The following is an 18,904-nucleotide window of genomic DNA, read 5'->3' on the forward strand; positions in this document are numbered from 1 at the left end:
GCGCCCCCTCTGACAGCACAGCGCCCCCTCTGACAGAGCAGCTCCCCCTCTGACAGTGCAGCTCCCTCTCTGACAGAGCAGCTCCCCCTCTGACAGTGCAGCTCCCTCTCTGACAGCACAGCGCCCCCTCTGACAGTGCAGCACCCCCTCTGACAGTGCAGCTCCCCCTCTGACAGTGCAGCTCCCCCTCTGACAGTGCAGCGCCCCCTCTGACAGTGCAGCTCTCCCCCTCTGACAGTGCAGCGCCCCCTCTGACAGTGCAGCTCCCCCTCTGACAGTGCAGCGCCCTCTCTGACAGTGCAGCGCCCCCTCTGACAGTGCAGTGCCCCCTCTGACAGTGCAGCGCCCCCTCTGACAGTGCAGCGCCCCCTCTGACAGTGCAGCTCTCCCCCTCTGACAGTGCAGCGCCCCCTCTGACAGTGCAGCTCCCCCTCTGACAGTGCAGCGCCCTCTCTGACAGTGCAGCGCCCCCTCTGACAGTGCAGTGCCCCCTCTGACAGTGCAGCGCCCCCTCTGACAGTGCAGCGCCCCCTCTGACAGTGCAGCTCTCCCCCTCTGACAGTGCAGTGCCCCCTCTGACAGTGCAGCACCCCCTCTGACAGTGCAGTGCCCCCTCTGACAGTGCAGCGCCCCCTCTGACAGTGCAGCGCCCCCTCTGACAGTGCAGCGCCCCCTCTGACAGTGTAGCTCCCCCTCTGACAGTGCAGCGCCCCCTCTGACAGTGCAGCTCTCCCCCTCTGACAGTGCAGTGCCCCCTCTGACAGTGCAGCTCCCCCCCTGACAGTGCAGCTCCCCCTCTGACAGTGCAGCTCTCCCTCTGACAGTGTAGCTCCCCCTCTGACAGTGCAGCTCCCCCTCTGACAGTGTAGCTCCCCCTCTGACAGTGCAGCTCCCCCTCTGACAGTGCAGCTCCCCCTCTGACAGTGTAGCTCCCCCTCTGACAGTGCAGCTCCCCCTCTGACAGTGCAGCTCCCCCTCTGACAGTGCAGCTCCCCCTCTGACAGTGCAGCGCCATCTCTGACAGTGCAGCGCCCCCTCTGACAGTGCAGCGCCCCCTCTGACAGTGCAGCTCCCCCTCTGACAGTGTAGCTCCCCCTCTGACAGTGTAGCTCCCCCTCAGTACCACTGAACCATGCAGTTGACTGAACTAGCAGCAAAAACTGTGTGTTATGGAAATGAAACACTCCTGTATATGTTGCCACATTCCCATAGGCACCAGCTGTATCGTTTCTCGGCAATCAGTTGTGAATTGTAAGTGGATATAAATCGATAGCGATTGAGTTACATTTCTTAATCCTTCAGAGTGTGTGTTTTTTTTTCCATGTGTTAATGAGTCACAGGCATCAACCAGCGACTCCTGCGGGGCCTCACTGTAGCTGGCTAGCAGAAGCAAGCTGGAATTGGTGGAAACGATCCTGCTCAAAGGTGCCATGTTATCACCGTGTGAGGAGGCAGCTGATAGTTACAAACCCCTCGACCCTCTGTCTCAACAGCTTGCGCAATCCCCTCAACCCCGCCGGCCAGCCTCGCCTCCAAAATATCCACCCAAACCTCCACTACCCTTCTCCTGACTTGCCCATCACCCTTGTGCGCACTGGTCTGCGTTGGCCCTCAGTTCCCCCCCACTCATTGATTTTAAAATTGGCGCCTTTGTTTTCAAATCGCTCCATGGACTCTCTAAACTTCCAGCACCCTCCAGGATATCTCTGCTTCTCGTTTTCATTGACCCTTCGTCGGTGACTATTCCTTGAGCTACCCGGTTCTAAACCTGTGATGGGCAACCGAGGTTAGTGAGTGGGCCGCACGAGTGTCCCTCCTTCATCTCAGTGGTCCGCAAGATTGACATGGGGCTTGTTCGCTAACCGGGACCCTTGAATAAGATTGAGGTCAGTTGGCTGGACGGCTGGCCTGTGACGCAGAGCGAGGCCGGCAGTGCGGGTTCGATTCCCGTACCGGCTGAGGTTATTCCTCGCCTTCTCGACCTCACCCCTCGCCTGAGGTCAGCTCTCCCCCTCCAAGGGGAAAGTGGCCTCTGGTCATCTGGGACGCTGACGACTTTATCTTTTCCTGGTAGGAAAAATGCTACCCGGATGGAAAGCGAAAGGTGACAACTGCCCGTGGGTTACAGTCAACATAATGTCTTATAGGCCGCAGTCTAGAACCCTGATGTGCCACACGGTAGCCTTGTGGATAGCACAATTGCTTCACAGCTCCAGGGTCCCAGGTTCGATTCCGGCTTGGGTCACTGTCTGTGCGGAGTCTGCACATCCTCCCCGTGTGTGCGTGGGTTTCCTCCGGGTGCTCCGGTTTCCTCCCACAGTCCAAAGATGTGCGGGTTAGGTGGATTGGCCATGATAAATTGCCCTTAGTGTCCAAAATTGCCCTTAGTGTTGGGTGGGGTTACTGGGTTATGGGGATAGGGTGGAGGTGTGGACCTTGGGTAGTGTGCTCTTTCCAAGAGCCGGTGCAGACTCGATGGGCCGAATGGCCTCCTTCTGCACTGTAAATTCTATGAAATCTATGACATGTTGCCCCCAGGCAGAAAATTACCCACCAATGGCGTAAACTCTGGAAACCCCTCCTCAATCATTCTCTGTCACTCTCTATCTCGCTCTCTGTCTCTCTCTCTCTCTCTATCTCTCTCTGTCTCTCTCTATCTCTCTCTCTCTATCTATCTCTCTCTCTCTATCTCTCTCTATCTCTCTCTCACCCTCTCTATCTCTCTCTCTCTCTATCTCTCTCTCTCTCTATCTCTCTCTATCTCTCTCTCTATCTCTCTCTATCTCTCTCTATCTCTCTCTCTATCTCTATCTCTCTCTCTCTCTATCTCTCTGTGTTTCTATATCTCTGTCTCTCTATCTCTATCTCTCTCTCTTTCTATCTCTCTCTCTCTCTATCTATCTCTCTCTATCTCTATCTCTCTATCTCTCTCTCTCACCCTCTCTATCTCTCTCTCTCTCTATCTCTCTCTATCTCTCTCTCTCTATCTCTCTCTATCTCTCTCTCTCTATCTCTCTCTCTATCTCTCTATCTCTATCTCTATCTCTCTGTGTCTCTATATCTCTGTCTCTCTATCTCTGTCTCTCTCTCTATCTCTCTCTCTTTCTATCTCTCTCTCTCTCTATGACCAAGCTTTTTGTCACCTATCTCCTTAATATGGCTCAGTGTCAAATTTTGTTAGATAATTACACCTGTGAAGTACTTTGGGAGATTTTACTACACTGCAGGAGTTATAGAAATGCAAATTATTGTTGTAGTAATCTTTCTCTGGAATGCGCGTCTTAACACATTCCTACATCTCGTGGCAGGACTTTCCCGAGCTTCATGGCTTGCCAATCACTGACCTGTGCCGAGGGCACATCTCCTCGTCCAACAGGGCATCGGGCCGGCCAATCACCTTGCCCAATTCAGTTCTTTCCAAAACTCATTCTTGGGATGTGAGAACCGTTGTCAAAGTTGGTGCCTGGGAGGGTGGTGGTGTCGGGTGAACTTCTAATCCAATAGCAGCGCTTTGAGTAGGTGTGCCAGGCCACAGCAGAGGGCAGTTCAGAGTGACCACGTTGGCGTGGGGCTGGAGTCAGATACAGGCCCAGACCGTTTTGATGCAGCGTTGGAAACGCTGGGCTGGATTCTCGGCCCCGCCGCGCCACCTTCCTGCCCCGACACGCCGGCGGGATTCTCCGTTAGGCCGACCGGTCAATGGGGTTTCCCATTGTGGGGCAGCCCCCACGCCGCCGGGAAACCCCCGGGGCACCGGCAAAACGGAGCACCCCACCGGTGGAGAATCCCGCCCCCTATCTTTTGGATGAGATGTTAAGCCGAGGCCACGTCTGTCCTCTACGGTGGATGTAAAGGATCCCATTTCAAAGAAGAGCTCTCCGAGTGTCTTGGCCAATATTTATAACTCAGCCAACGCCAGTTAATAATACTGATTATCTGATCGTTATGGTTGTGGGAACTTGTGGCTGCAAATTGGACATTCTGGGCGGAATTCTGCCCCCCCCCCCCCACGCCGGGTGGCAGAATCGCCCGGGCGCCGCGCGAGTGCCGCCCCGACACCCGCAAGCGATTCTCACCCCCCCCCTCCCCAAACCGGCGCGGCGCGAATCACGGCTGGCCGCTGGGAGAATCGCCACTTGCCGTTGGTAACGGGCGAGCGGCGATTCTCCAGCCCGGATGGGCCGAGCGGCCTGCCCAACAAGACAGGTTCCCGCCGGCGCCATCCACACCTGGTCGCTGCCGGCGCGAACAGCGCGGGAATGCTGGGCGGCGGCCTGTGGTGGGGCGAGGGAGGTTCCTGCACCGGGGGGGGGGCGGGGGGTGCTCAAAAGGGGTCTGGCCCGCGATCGATGCCCACCAATCGGCGGGCCGGCCTCTCTGAAGGAGGGCCTCCTTTCCTCCGCCGCCCCGCAAGATCCATCCGACATTTTCTTGCGGGGTGGCCGCGGGGAGCACGGCAACCGCGCATGCGTGGGTGACGTCATTTACGCGGCGCCGGTCGCGTCATTTACACGGCGCCAAGGCCCGGCGCGTGTAAATGACGCGGCACCGCTCCTAGCCCCCCCCCCCCCCCGTGGGCGGGAGAATAGAGGGCTGGGAATGGCCTCTGACGCCGGAGTGAAACACTCCAGTTTTCACTCCGGCGTCGGGACTTAGTCTCCCGATGGGAGAATTGCGCCCTCTGTTTGCTGCATTAGATGATCACCATTTGTCACAAGTTCTTAATTACCTGTAAAGTGATTTGGGAAGTCCTGGGGTTGTTGAAGGCGCTATATAAATCCAAGTTCTTTCTTTACAATGTAAGGAATGAAGAATGACCGGGTTTTGCTGAAGTTGTCGGGCAGCACTTGTTGAACAAGCCTGAGTGCGCTAATAGCTACACTAACATCAATTTTACATAATCAATCCAGCGTGTAACGTGGTTCATTTACACTTGCTAGAAGCAACATACTTTCATAGATAGGTGCCCATTCTCTGCAAATAATGTCCGAGCCTGACACCTTTTTTGAATTCGCTGAGAGCTCGGGGAACCTATATTTTGCCGTTGCTTTCCCATTGCAACACCTCGGCCAATCAGAGTCGGCTTGACAACCAATCAGCACATTTTTCTCCTGCACTATAAATTGTTGTGATAGTTTGAAATTTGGTATTCTAATGTTTGTCCGGATTAGCGCAAAACGAAAAGCTTCAGCAACATGTCCCTCTTTTCAGCAATATATAAGCTCCGTATTGCCAAACGACTAGTTTACAGGTTAGCGTATGACCCCCTTTGCCTCTTCCACTTCCTCACTGACATGTGTTCTGTGATGTTGCAGGTACGATCCTTACAGCAAAGTCCTCTCCCGTGAGTTCTATGACCACCAGGCGATGCAGGCAATCAGGAAGGACGCAATAGCCACAGCTGCAAAGGCAAAGACGTGGGGCCTGATTCTCGGAACGCTTGGGCGACAAGGATCCCCCAAGATCATGGAGGTACGAGGAATGCCGCAAAGGCTGTGGTTCGAAATGTGTAATAGAAACCATTAACCTGGCAGTGTCGAGATCAAGGCTCTCCTTAAACCATCCTTCGATCTTCAGGTTCTTCCAAACCGACTCAAATATGAAAAGCGGGTTGAGCTTGTCCACAGGGTATCCATTGGGCAGTGGGTTCTGAGGGTTAGATGACAAGATGTGATTATGTAACCTGCATATTTATCTAATATAAAAGGTCAGGGGTGATATGGTTGCTTTTTTTTTCAGGCTTTTGAAAGGAATTGATAAGGGAGACGGAGAGAATCTTTAGTTGGGCAGCTTGGAAAAGGCCTCGTCGTTCAGAAGATTTAGTTAGGTGGCATCTCTTCACACAAATGTGTTCGATGTGCGTAAATCTCTCCCGTAGATTCGCGCTCAATCAATAATGTTACATCTGAGATCACTAGATCTCTGCCAGGAAAGGGTTGCAAAGGATATGGAGCCTAGATGCGGAGCCATGATCTCATTGTATGGTGGAACAGTCTTGAGGAGCTGAACGGCCTCCTCCTGTTCCAACATTCCTCAACCAGTTAGAGGACAACCTAAGGAACAACATTTCGATGCGTTTTGGCCGACAGCCAGCTCGGTGATCACTGCTCAATTCGTGAAACTGGATTCCGGCCAGCTCTCGAGATCCGATCTCTGACCAGTATTCCTGAAGGGTGGTTTTGAAGTCGAGAATATTCTGAATCCAGATCCCTCGGAATCGACAACATCCGCGCCTTTTAAACCGCGTCGGGTTAATCATGCGTTACAGCCCCCGTGACACAGTCCAGCTTTCAAAGAGTCTCCCATTAAAATTAAACGACAGGCTGAAAATGGTAAAATTGAAAATCATTGTTCGTGTATCACTGAGAAGTGATTAAAAAGTAGAAAAGCAGGCCGTTCTCTCAACATCAATTGAACAGATCTCTGAGCTGATTGTATAATTGCTTTCGGAAGTCCAAGCGTTCAGGGTTCATAGAACTCTGGAGTTCTTACAGCACTGAACGAGGCCATTCAGCCCGTTGTGTTCTTGATTAATCAGGGAATCGGGGGTTATGGGGAAGAGGCAGGAGGGTGGGGATGAGAAAATATCAGCCATGATTGAATGGCGGAGCAGACTCGATGGGCCGAGTGGCCTCATTCTGCCCCTATGTCTTATGGTGTCGGCACCTAGCTCTCAAAATGAACAATTCACCTGGTGCCACCCTTCTGCTTTCTCCCTGTGCATTCTTCCTTTACAGTTAAAAACCTCATGCCCTTTTGAGTGGTTCGATTGAACCGGCCTCCACCGCAACTCTCCGGCAGCGCACTCCGGAACTTAACCACTCGCCGTGCAAAACAATGTTGCTTCTTATGTCGCCGTTGTTTCTTTTCGCTAATTACCTTCGATCTGCGTCTTCTCATTCTCGATCCTCCCACCAATGGGAACAGTTTCTCCCTATCTGCTCTGTCCTGCCCCTGACGGTTTTGGACGCCTCTCTCAAGTCCCCTCCCACTCCTCTCCGTGGAGAACAGCCCGATCTTCTCCCACCTACAGCTCGGAAAAGAAGTTCTCGGTAAGTTTCATTCTCGGAGCCTTTGCGTGACTTCGCGGCGGACAGGCACTTTCCCTCGCCACCTGCCAGCCACGTGTGGTCCAGTGCCAGTGGGTTGATGCGGGTAACACCTTTTCCCCTTTCCCTTCTCAGCCCGCCCGAGCTACCAGTTGTGAGATCGGGGAGAGGTGAGCGGGGCAGCCCTGCATCCTCCCGGTAAAATCCTTCGAAAGCGTCTCCCGTAGGAGCGTGCACTTTTATTTTCGGAGTTGCTCAGAAGCCTGGCTGCACAGCTGGTGTCTTGCACTCGCCTCCCACCTCCCTGGCTGTCAGTCTGAGTCCTGGCAGAGGAAGCCAGGTGCCTGTATACCTGCCAAGCTCTCCTCAAAAAAAAAATGTCACTGGATTTTTATTTTCCACATGAGAGCTTCCGGAAAAAGAAGGGGGGGTGGGGAAGGGAACGCATGAGTTTGTTCCTCTTCCTATGATAGTTTGGACTGTTAATGTGCCTTGTCTTTCTGTGAATGACTTTTTTCGCTCTTATCACAGATTTGCAGTCTGTACCATACCGGGTCTGATCTCAGGAAAAGGTCAGTCAGCACTGAAGCGAGCTCTCCCCTCCCCCTTTGCCTTTGTACAGGTGCCAACACAGAAAGTCCTGGAGATTTTGCCTTCTGGGTTAAACACCAAGAGACACACTAAACCATCTGCAGCATCTGTTGTTCCCGCACGTTTGTTTTTGAAATGTAGCCTTATAAATGTCTTGTTTCTCTTTCTCCGCTTCCATGTTTCTCTTGCCTCCTGATTTGACTACTCCAGTGCCCTCCTGGCTGCCCATCTATCCTTCAGCGCCGACAAAATTCTGCCACCCCTGTCCTAAATCATTGTCCCCCTCACCCCTTGAACCCGCTAGCCCATCGGTCCCCGGTCAAGCAATGCCTGAGCTTTCAAATTCTTAACCTTGTCCTCAAATCCCTCCAGGGTCTCGTTCCTCCCGACCGTTCTCACCTCCTCCGCCCCCACAGCCCTCCTTCAGTTCAGGTCTCCTGTGCTGCCCCCGTTTTAACCGCTCCACCATTGGGGGGCCGTGCGTTCAGCTGCCGAGGTCCCGAATCTGCAATCTCCTCCCTAAACGTGGCTGCTGTTGGCCAGGCGAGCATGTGTTGCCCACTTGACCTGCCAATAGACATTATACTAAGTTGGAGGAGCTTTTTAACTACAAATTGATGTTGTTCTTGATGACAACGATCACATCTTAATTTAGGAGAGAGCTCTGTAGAACTACCAGGGCCTGGACTGGTTTTGATTGCCATGGGGATAGAATACGGTTGGCAACTGTGATCAAGTGTATTTCTGGAGGTTCCATCACATGACTTGTTCTCTTCCCCCCCCTCCCCCTCCCCCTCCAGCCATTATTCAGCCAACACCATCCATCCTTGTGACGTACGGCCTCCCTACGCCAATTGCAAAGCGGCTCATTAACCAATTGGATGACGCTTGCCCGCCATCCAAACAGCCTTTCCCCTCCATTTTAAAATATTTTTAGATCTGGTAAAGAGGAATTTTTTTTTTTTAAATGACAAAAGATTATATTTCTCCAGGGTTGCACACAGCAGTATCCTGGAGATTGATTCTTTATTTAATTCCTGGAGACTCCCGGCCAATCCTGGAGGGTTGGCAACACTAGATTAGGGGAAGGTAGGGATCGGAGAGGAATTTCCCAGATCCAACTGAAAGCTGATCTGGGGGTTTTATTACTGGTTCTCTGCCCCCCCCCCCCCCCCCAAACATGGTCATCATGACTGTTCTCGTCTAATGGTTCACGCCGGTGAGACGTCACGTTGACCGGATGGGAGGACAAGGCGTGGGCGGACATTGTGTTGTTAAGCCCAGTAATTATTTCTGAATATATTAATAGTTGAGCTGTGATCCTGGTCATGTCGGTGGCGAGGAAGATCTCAAACTGAGATGGCCCTCTCGCCATGTTTAGTGGCCATGACGGGGTTTGCGCCCACAGCGAATTGGCCCACTAAATCCCACCCATGTTGTTTGACTCAATCAGCCAATCATTGGGACGTGATGGTTTTGCGCTCGCCCTGAAATTCATACGCTTCCTATCACATCACCCCCACCCCCGCAACACCCTCACCCTCACCCTCTTCCCGAGGGGCAGGATGGAGACTATGCCACCGCTGTTTCGATTAGGACCCTTACGGGCAGCAAAGAGGGAGAGTCATTAACCAGAGAATGGGTATTGTGCAGCTGACAGGAAGGGCTTTTGTGTCCGCAGGGAGATGCCAAAGTATGAGGGACAGTCAACGTCATTCCCTCATCAACAGGAGGTTCAGGAATGATGTTGGAGGAATCCGGTTATCCTTCCGCCCGATGCAGTGAGGTATTTCAGGACGAGAACGCCAGCTAGCCTGGCCGTCCCCATTTTACTGGCTGCAAGGCACCTTATGAAGTCCTGAAAGGCAGGCGGGGCGATCTACCCAAATGGGAACAGAGACCCGTGACACTCACGATTTGCCGGGTGTTTTTGGAGCTCTGAGAAGCACCCCGCTAACGAACAGCCATTTGGGTAGATTGGGGAGGCCTCAGCGGGGAATGGCATTCCAATCTCTCGCCCCCCCCCCCCCCCCCCAATCCCTAACTCACCGATAAGGGGGTCCTCAGGAGCCCCCCCCCACCCCCCGCACCCCTACAGGACACCCCAGGCCGGATCTGCAGCGCAGGAAAAATGCCAGCCTGGCACCCTGTAGAGCCCCTGCCAGTTGGCAGTGCCAAGGTGCCCATGTAGCACCAGCAGTGCCAGGGTGCCACCCCGCCCTGAGGGAAAGCACCTGGAAGCCTCCGATCCCTTGGGATACCCCCCCCCCCCCCCCCCCCCCCCCCCCCGAGAGTCGTTCCATCCGGTCCCCGTTCGTGGAGACCAGCACTGAACAGCGCTCGCCCGAGATCCCCAAGGCGAAGGAGTAAATGGTGGGAATGCACATCTCACTCTAAGCAGCCGATTTGTGATCCGGCGCACAAGGGACGGGATTCACCCTTGTGACGTCCCGCGAGCCGGGTAGATCCAGGAAGAGGGATCACCCGGCATCCTCCTGTCGCTTTGCCCCTCGTTGCCTTTCGGGCTCACCCCGGCCGGTCGATCTCGCCGAAGGGTTTGCTTTGGAACACTTTCCATCATCGAGTTAAAGTGAGCGGACAGCAGAGAAACAGGCTGCTTACACCAGCTGGTGACTTTTACCCCCTAGATTCCTCTGGCAGATAGCAATGTCAGTTGCAGGCCTGTGTGGTGACTCAGTGGATAGCACGTTCAGAGGGCCAACACAGGCCTGGTGGGCCGAACTGCCTCTGTTTGTGCTGTATCATCTATTTATAAAAGTGGAAAAGCACAGGATCTGTCGCCGGCCGTGTAGAAACTCATATTGGATAATTGGATCAACCTTCGCCCAAGGCCTCGCAGGGAACGCAAGACTAAAATTATGCTCCACATCCGAATGATGTTTTTTAAAAAAAAAAAAGAATTTCCAAATGGGAGAGCACGCAATTCAGTTTCACTGCGCAATAGCTAACGGTGAAATGAAAATAATGATTTTCCCTTGGGTCCGATTTCTGGTCCGACCCTCGCCCACCCTCCCCAGTCCCCCTCCCCCAGCCAAGAGAAACATTTTAAACCATTCATTAGTCTGGATATAGACTCGTGGATCTTTAATGGAATTGATATATCTTTTTTTTCTAATTCCGACTACATTCTGCCTGACTAGATTTAATGAGTAGTCTCTGCCAGTCTGCACACCCATTCATTCCAGGCTCACTTAGCCATTCACCCAGGAGCCAGGAGCAGTCAAACAATTAGCAAAAGCCTAAACACATCTATTCAAGAACTCTTTATGGGGGGAGCAGGGGGGGAGGGGGGGGGGGGACGGCCAATGTTTGTGTGTGTGTGGGTGGGTCGGAGCGAGGGGGGGGGCATGAAATCAGTCATCTCAACTCTCATTAAAAAAAGCTCACTAGGGAGATGACTTTCACTTCACGTCGTCGCTTTGATAATTCTGCAATTAATTTTTTTTATTCTTATTTATGAAGTGAGGGTCCATCGCGTTGACCTCTCCAGACTCTCCTCCCTTTTCATTCCCTCTATCTCTCTCTCCCTTTGTGCGATGGCGGTGCTCAAGGAAATTAGTTTTACAACTGTCGACGACTCTTTTTTTTTATTGCCCGGGAGTTTCTCTTACCTGCCTCCTCCTCCCCACTCCCACCCCTCACCTCCACCCCTCACCCTCCCCCTCCACCCTCACCCCCCCCTCCACCCCTCACCTCCACCCCTCACCTCCAGCCCTCACCTCCACCCCTCACCCTCACCCCCCCTCCACCCCTCACCTCCACCCCTCACCTCCACCCCTCACCCTCCCCCTCCACCCTCACCCCCCCTCCACCCCTCACCTCCAGCCCTCACCTCCAGCCCTCACCCTCCACCCTCACCTCCACCCCTCACCTCCACCCCTCACCTTCCCCCTCCACCCTCACCCTCCACCCTCACCCCCCCTCCACCCCTCACCTCCACCCCTCACCTCCACCCCTCACCTCCACCCCTCACCCTCCACCCCTCACCTCCACCCCTCACCCTCCACCCCTCACCTCCACCCCTCACCCTCCACCCTCACCTCACCTCCACCCCTCACCCCCTCCACCCTCACCCCCCTCCAACCCCCTCCACCCTCACCCCCCCTCCACCCCTCCCCTCCCCTCCACCCCTCACCTCCACCCCTCACCTCCACCCCTCCACCCTCACCTCATCTCCACCCCTCACCCCCTCCACCCTCACCCCCCTCCAACCCCCTCCACCCTCACCCCCCCTCCACCCCCCCTCCACCCTCACCCCCCTCCACCCCTCACCTCCACCCCTCACCTCCACCCCTCACCCTCCACCCCTCACCCTCCCCCTCCACCCTCACCCCCCCTCCACCCCTCACCTCCACCCCTCACCTCCACCCCTCACCTCCACCCCTCACCTCCACCCCTCACCTCCACCCCTCACCTCCACCCCTCACCCTCCACCCTCACCTCACCTCCACCCCTCACCCCCTCCACCCTCACCCCCCTCCACCCCCCCTCCACCCCTCACCCCCCCTGCACCCCTCACCTCCACCCCTCACCCTCCCCCTCCACCCTCACCGCCCCCCCTCCACCCCTCACCTCCACTCCTCACCCCCCTCCATCCCTCACCACCCCCCCTCCACCCCTCACCTCCACCCCTCACCCCCTCCACCCCTCACCCCCCTCCATCCCTCACCCCCTCCAGCCCCCACCCCTCGCCCCCCACCCTTCACCCCCACCCCGTCCACCCCTCACCCCGTCCACACCTCACCCCCCTCCATCCCTCACCCCCCCTCCATCCCTCACCCCCTCCAGCCCTCACCACCCCTCACCCCCTCCACCCCTCACCCCCCCACCCCCTCCACCCCTCACCCACCTCCACCCCTCACCCCCCTCCACCACCCCTCACCCTCCCACCCCTCCACCCCTCATCCCCTCCAACCCTCACCCCCCTCCTCCACCCCTCCCTCCACCCCTCACCCCCCTCAACCCCTCACCCCCTCACCCCTCACCCCCCTCCACCCCTCACCCCCCTCCACCCCTCACCCCCACCTCCACCCGTCACCCCATCCTCCTCTCACCCCCTCCCCCACCCCTCACCCCACCCTCCACCCCTTACCCCCTCCACCCTCCCTCCACCCCTCACCCCCCTCCACCCCTCACCCCCTTCCACTCCTCACCGCCCCCACCCGTCAAACCCCCCCCCCCACCCCCTCGTGTGCGGGAAAACCTCCCTCTGCTTCCGGCGCCGTTCAGCTTTGAACGTTTGAGAGCGCACTGGAGGTTCACAGGGATAATAAACTGGAGACCCGGTAATGAGGAGCAGTTGTACTAAAAGGATGGCGGGTCCCAGTTTAGACAGAAAGCCCTGTGAGTATTTGTGCAGCCGCTGACCTTCTTCTGCAGTGTGGTCAACAGGGCAGCTGATTAGTGCACAGCAAGCTCCCAGAGAGTGACGTGATCCTGACCAGATACTTTTTTTTTGATGGTGCCGGTCGCTGGAGGGCACGGCGGCGCAGTGGCTAGCACTGCTGCCTCACGGCGCCGAGGACCCGGGTTCGATCCCGTGTGGGGTTTGCACATTCTCCCCGTGCCTTCGTGGGTCTCAACCCCCACAACCCAAAGATGTGCAGGGTAGGTGGATTGGCCACGCTAAATTGCCCCTTAATTGCAAAAATGAATTGGGTACTCTAAATTTATATTTTTTAAATGATGCCTGTGGGGGTTGATAAATATTGATCATGACACACACATGGGGTGGGGGGGGCATGCTTTACTGCTCCTCTTTGACATAGTGCCACGGGACACTTTATGCCCCCTGCAAAATGAGGGGCGGGATTCTACATCCCTCCAGACGGCCAATGGGGTTTCCCATTGTGGGCAGCCCCACGCCGTCGTAAAGTCCCCGCAATGGAGAATCCCGCCCAAGGTGCCTCTGACAATGCAGCACTCCCTCTTGGGAGTGTCAACCAGTAACCTCCAGAGCCAGGAGTTGTAAACTGATGTATTAGATAGAAATGGTCAGAAAATCGTGCATCTCTGGCTGTATTACCTAAAATATTTACCAATGCTCTTGTGCCTTGTATAATAAGTGAAGATATTTTTTGGCAGGTGAGAGAACAGGATTTTTTGTTGTTGTTGTTAGTTTGTTTCTGGAGAAATATTGGTGCCACATCTCACATTCTTCCACGAGAGGTAGGACATAGATTAGCAGCTTATCAAAGCTTTCTCTCTACTTAACACTCGTGTAACATTTTCCATTTCCCACAGGAGTGAGATTAGCAGTTTGAGATTGTGGTTCATCCGCAATGTCCCCAATGGCTTTTGTCTCTCCCACTTTGCCTGGCCAATTATCCCAGGCATTTCTCACTCCTTGACTGAAGAAATTCCTCCTCCTAACAGTTCCAAATGCGCTTTGCAACAAGGCAGAGCGCAGCGCGGGTTCAATCCCCGTACCAGCCTTCCCGAACAGGCGCCGGAATGTGGCGACTAGGGGCTTTTCACAGTAACTTCATTTGAAGCCTACTTGTGACAATAAGCGATTTTCAGAGGGACAACCTATCGGATCAAGGCAACCATCACCATTTGTTGTAAAAACCCATCTGGTTCACCAGTGTCCTTTAGAGAAGGAAATCTGCCCATCCTTACCTGGTCTGGCCTACATGTGACTCCAGATCCACAGCAATGTGGGTGGCTCTTAGCTGCCTCGAGTTACTGACAACACCAAAAGGGAATTGGAGTGTTATAACCCCAATGGAGATCTCAGTATCAGGACCATACGGTTTCCCGTGAACCTCTCGGAATATGAACTTCCCCCTTTTTTTAAATGTTTCCAATTAAGGGGCAATTTAGCGTGGCCATTCCACCTAGCCTGCACATCTTTGGGTGATGGGGGTGAGACCCATGCAGAATTGGGGAGAATGTGCAAACTCCACACGGACAGTGACCCAGGGCTGGGTTCGAACCCGGGTCCTCAGCACCGTGAGGCAGCAGTGCTAACCACTGTGCCACCGTGCTGCCCGACCGTCCCCTTTAAGGGGGCGGGGCTTCCTCTTAACAAGGCGAGCCCCAGGTTGTATAAAATCCCTGGCCTAGGTGCAGGTCGGGAAGGAGACCCTTATGGGAGTGGATGAGTTTAGGAATTGTATTGCAATAAACCTTGTTTGTTAATTTCTACTTAACGTCTGTGCGTTCTGCTGACTGTGGATTCAACAGGGAGAAACATCTTTACCCAGAAAGGGCTGGGAATATGCTATTAGGCCACAAACACAATGAAGAAAAACCTTTGGTCAGTGCACTAATATCACCTCTTGTGGCCTGATTCCAAATTTATGTTTGCCAATGTTCCTGTGACACTTTGGGGTGATTTACTATGCTAAAGGAGCTTGATAAATGTTGGTTCTTATCAAGCTGCAACTTCAGAAAACATTTCTGCCTTGTTCTACATGGTTTAGCAGAGTTGGATGATGCTTTTTAAATTCCTTTACGGGATGTGGGCGTCGCTGGTTAGGCCCAGCATTTATTGCCCATCCCTAGTTGCCCTTCAGAAGGTGGTGGTGAGCTGCCTTCTTGAACCGCTGCAGTCCCTGAGGTGTAGGTACACCCACTGTGCTGTTAGGGAGGGAGTTCCAGGATGTCACCCCAGCGACAGTGAAGGAACGGCCGATAAATTTGCAAGACGGGGTGGTGAGTGACTTGGAGGGGAACCTCCAGGTGCTGGGGTTTCCAGGTATCTGCTGCTCTTGTCCTTCTGGATGGAGATGGTCGTGGTTTTGGAAGGTGTTGTCTAAGGAACCTTGGCGAGTTAATGCAGTGCATCTTGTAGATGGTGCACACGGCTGCCACTGTTCGTTGATGGTGGAGGGTTTGAATGTTTGTGGGAGGGGGAGCAATCAAGCAGGGCTGCTTTGTCCTGGATGGTGTCGAGCTTCTTAAACGTTGTTGGAGCTGCACTCATCCAGGCAAGTGGAGAGTATTCCACCACACTCCTGACTTGTGCCTTGTAGGTGGTGGACAGGCTTTGGGGGACCAGGAGGTGAGCTACTCGCCGTAAGATTCGTAGCTTTTGACCTGCCCTGGTAGCCACAGTATTAATGTGGCTAATGATGCTTACTAAGCAGTGGATTGAACCAACCACCTAGAACTATCTCAGGCCCTTATATCCTCACAAAGAACAAAGAAACGTACAGCACAGGAACAGGCCCTTCGGCCCTCCAAGCCTGCGCCGACCATGCTGCCCGTCTAAACTAAAATCTTCTACACCCCCGAGGTGAGAGGCCAGGGTTACAGAGAGCACCAAAAGACTTACAGAACTACTGACGGGGGCCATTCGGGCTATCATGTCTGTGCTGGCCCCAAAGCCGTTTTGCTGGTGTTCAATCAGAAACCGAACAACCATGGGGAAGATTTTCATTGACATCATTTTACAAGCAACGTGTACCGGTCAAAATTTGACACTTAATAGTTAAAGAGTATTGACGAGTGAGACATCCAAAGGAACAACAGATTGCCAACTTAAAGAAAAACCCTTCAGCCATTGCCTAGGTAACTCCGAGTACGAACAGCTCAACATAATCAATGAAAGTTCTGCGTTTGAAATCAATAATTAAGTTGCTTTCAAACCGGATTTGAACAGCCGTGATCTCACTGTACGCCAGGACCGGCGGGAGAGGCCAAATGGCCTACTCTTGTTCCGCGAACAGCTTCCAGCGGTTTCGGCTGCACCTTCTAAAGGAGGACGTTAAACGTTCTTCAGCCGCGCAAGATCGATGAAGTGAAGAGCTCCCTCTGCTCTGTCTCGACTGCAACTTCAGAAGTCTGCCTCTTGCGGTGCCCGTACATTTTTAATTTGCCTCGTAGCAATTCCAGGAGGGGGGAGGTTTTTGTTTTTGGGTTTGTTTTGTTTTTTGATTACAGGAATGGAGAAAATTACTGGCGTATCGACTTTTGAAGTGAACCCAGGGAAGAATATTGCTACTCTCTCAGCTCGCTACCTGTGCCGTCCAACCTGCTAAAGGACCTTGGCTCATAAACTAAAGAGAGATTCTTATTATTTTTTTTATGAGCTAATATTCTGCGGTAAACATTGATAGAACACAAGAAAAACAATGGACAGAAAGAGATGGATGTGAAGTATCGGGAAAGGGCACCGAAGGCAGCGAGCAAATGGCAAATGAATCACATGCCGGAAGATGAAGAGCATGAAGGAATCGTTAAAGCAGGCAGAATATAGGATCCTCCTAATGTTGCAGCTGACACAGGCCAGTGTGATATTGAGTCAGACGGGGCGGGGATTAGGCAACATTGAACCTATAAAACGTGCACATTTCCCAGCAGGCGTCACACCATGTTGATGCCAATCAGTCGCAACGGGGCACTGACAGGCCGGGCAGACAAGGTGGCAGATGGAATTTAATACACAGACGTGCGAGGCGATGGGTTTTGGCAGAAGGGATAGGTAGGGCAAGGTAGGCTCAATGGTACAGCTGTAAAGAGTGAGCAGGGACTGAGGGACCTGGAGGTTGCGTGCATAGATCCTTGAAGGTGGCAGGACATATTGAGAGGGTGGTTAACAGGATATGGGACCTCGAGCTGTGTAAATAGCACAGTGGACTAAACAGCTGGCTTGTAATGCAGAACCAGGCCAGCAGCGAGGGTATACAACCACACAGCAATGTACAGTGTACCGCACAGTGAGACAGGTATACAATCACACAGCAATGTACAGTGTACCACACAGTGAGACAGGTATACAACCACACAGCAATGTACAGTGTACCACACAGTGACACAGGTATACAACCACACAGCAATGTACAGTGTACCGCACAGTGAGACAGGTATACAATCACACAGCAATGTACAGTGTACCACACAGTGAGACAGGTATACAATCATACAGCAATGTACAGTGTACCACACAGTGAGACAGGTATACAATCACACAGCAATGTACAGTGTACCACACAGTGAGACAGGTATACAACCTCACAGCAATGTACAGTGTACCACATAGTGAGACAGGTATACAACTTCACAGCAATGTACAGTGTACCACACAGTGAGGCAGGTATACAACCACACAGCAATGTACAGTGTTCCACACAGTGAGACAGGTATACACCCATACAGCAATGTACAGTGTACCACACAGTGAGACAGGTATACAACACACAGCAATGTTCAGTGTACCACACAGTGAGACAGGTATACAACACACAGCAATGTACAGTGTACCACACAGTGAGACAGGTATACAATCACACAGCAATGTTCAGTGTACCACACAGTGAGACAGGTATACAGCACACAGCAATGTACAGTGTACCACACAGTGAGACAGGTGTACAATCACACAGCAATGTACAGTGTACCACACAGTGAGACAGGTATACAGCACACAGCAATGTGCAGTGTACCACAAAGTGAGACAGGTGTACAATCACACAGCAATGTACAGTGTACCACACAGTGAGACAGGTATACAATCACACAGCAATGTACAGTGTACCACACAGTGACACAGGTATACAACCACACAGCAATGTTCAGTGTACCACACAGTGAGACAGGTATACAGCACACAGCAATGTACAGTGTACCACACAGTGAGACATGTATACAGCACACAGCAATGTACAGAGTACCAGACAGTGAGACAGGTATACAATCACACAGCAATGTTCAGTGTACCACACAGTGAGACAGGTATACAGCACACAGCAATGTACAGTGTACCACACAGTGAGACAGGTATACAGCACACAGCAATGTACAGTGTACCACACAGTGAGACAGGTATACAATCACACAGCAATGTACAGTGTACCACACAGTGAGACAGGTATACAACCACACAGCAATGTTCAGTGTACCACACAGTGAGACAGGTATACAATCACACAGCAATGTACAGTGTACCCCACACAGTGAGACAGGTATACAATCATACAGCAATGTACAGTGTACCACACAGTGAGACAGGTATACAATCACACAGCAATGTACAGTGTACCACACAGTAACACAGGTATACAACCACACAGCAATGTACAGTGTTCCACACAGTGAGACAAGTATACAATCACACAGCAATGTACAGTGTACCGCACAGTGAGACAGGTACACAGCACACAGCAATGTACAGTGTACCACACAGTGACACAGGTATACAGCACACAGCAATGTACAGTGTACCACACAGTGACACAGGTGTACAATCACACAGCAATGTACAGTGTTCCACACAGTGAGACAGGTATACAACCTCA

General features: G+C 53.1%; 1 protein-coding gene across 2 annotated transcripts in view; it reads left to right on the forward strand.

Moving 5' to 3' along the window:
• Positions 1 to 18,904, forward strand: part of dph1 (diphthamide biosynthesis 1) — a 1,014,294-nt gene that overhangs the window by 777,657 nt on the left and 217,733 nt on the right. For both annotated transcript variants that reach the window (XM_072469877.1, XM_072469878.1), the window contains one exon: positions 5,316 to 5,472. In XM_072469877.1, coding sequence (XP_072325978.1) covers positions 5,316 to 5,472 — 157 coding nt within the window. The remainder of the gene's footprint in view (positions 1 to 5,315; positions 5,473 to 18,904) is intronic.

The sequence above is a fragment of the Scyliorhinus torazame genome, chromosome 12 (assembly GCF_047496885.1).
Source record: "Scyliorhinus torazame isolate Kashiwa2021f chromosome 12, sScyTor2.1, whole genome shotgun sequence".
Classification (NCBI taxonomy): domain Eukaryota; kingdom Metazoa; phylum Chordata; class Chondrichthyes; order Carcharhiniformes; family Scyliorhinidae; genus Scyliorhinus; species Scyliorhinus torazame.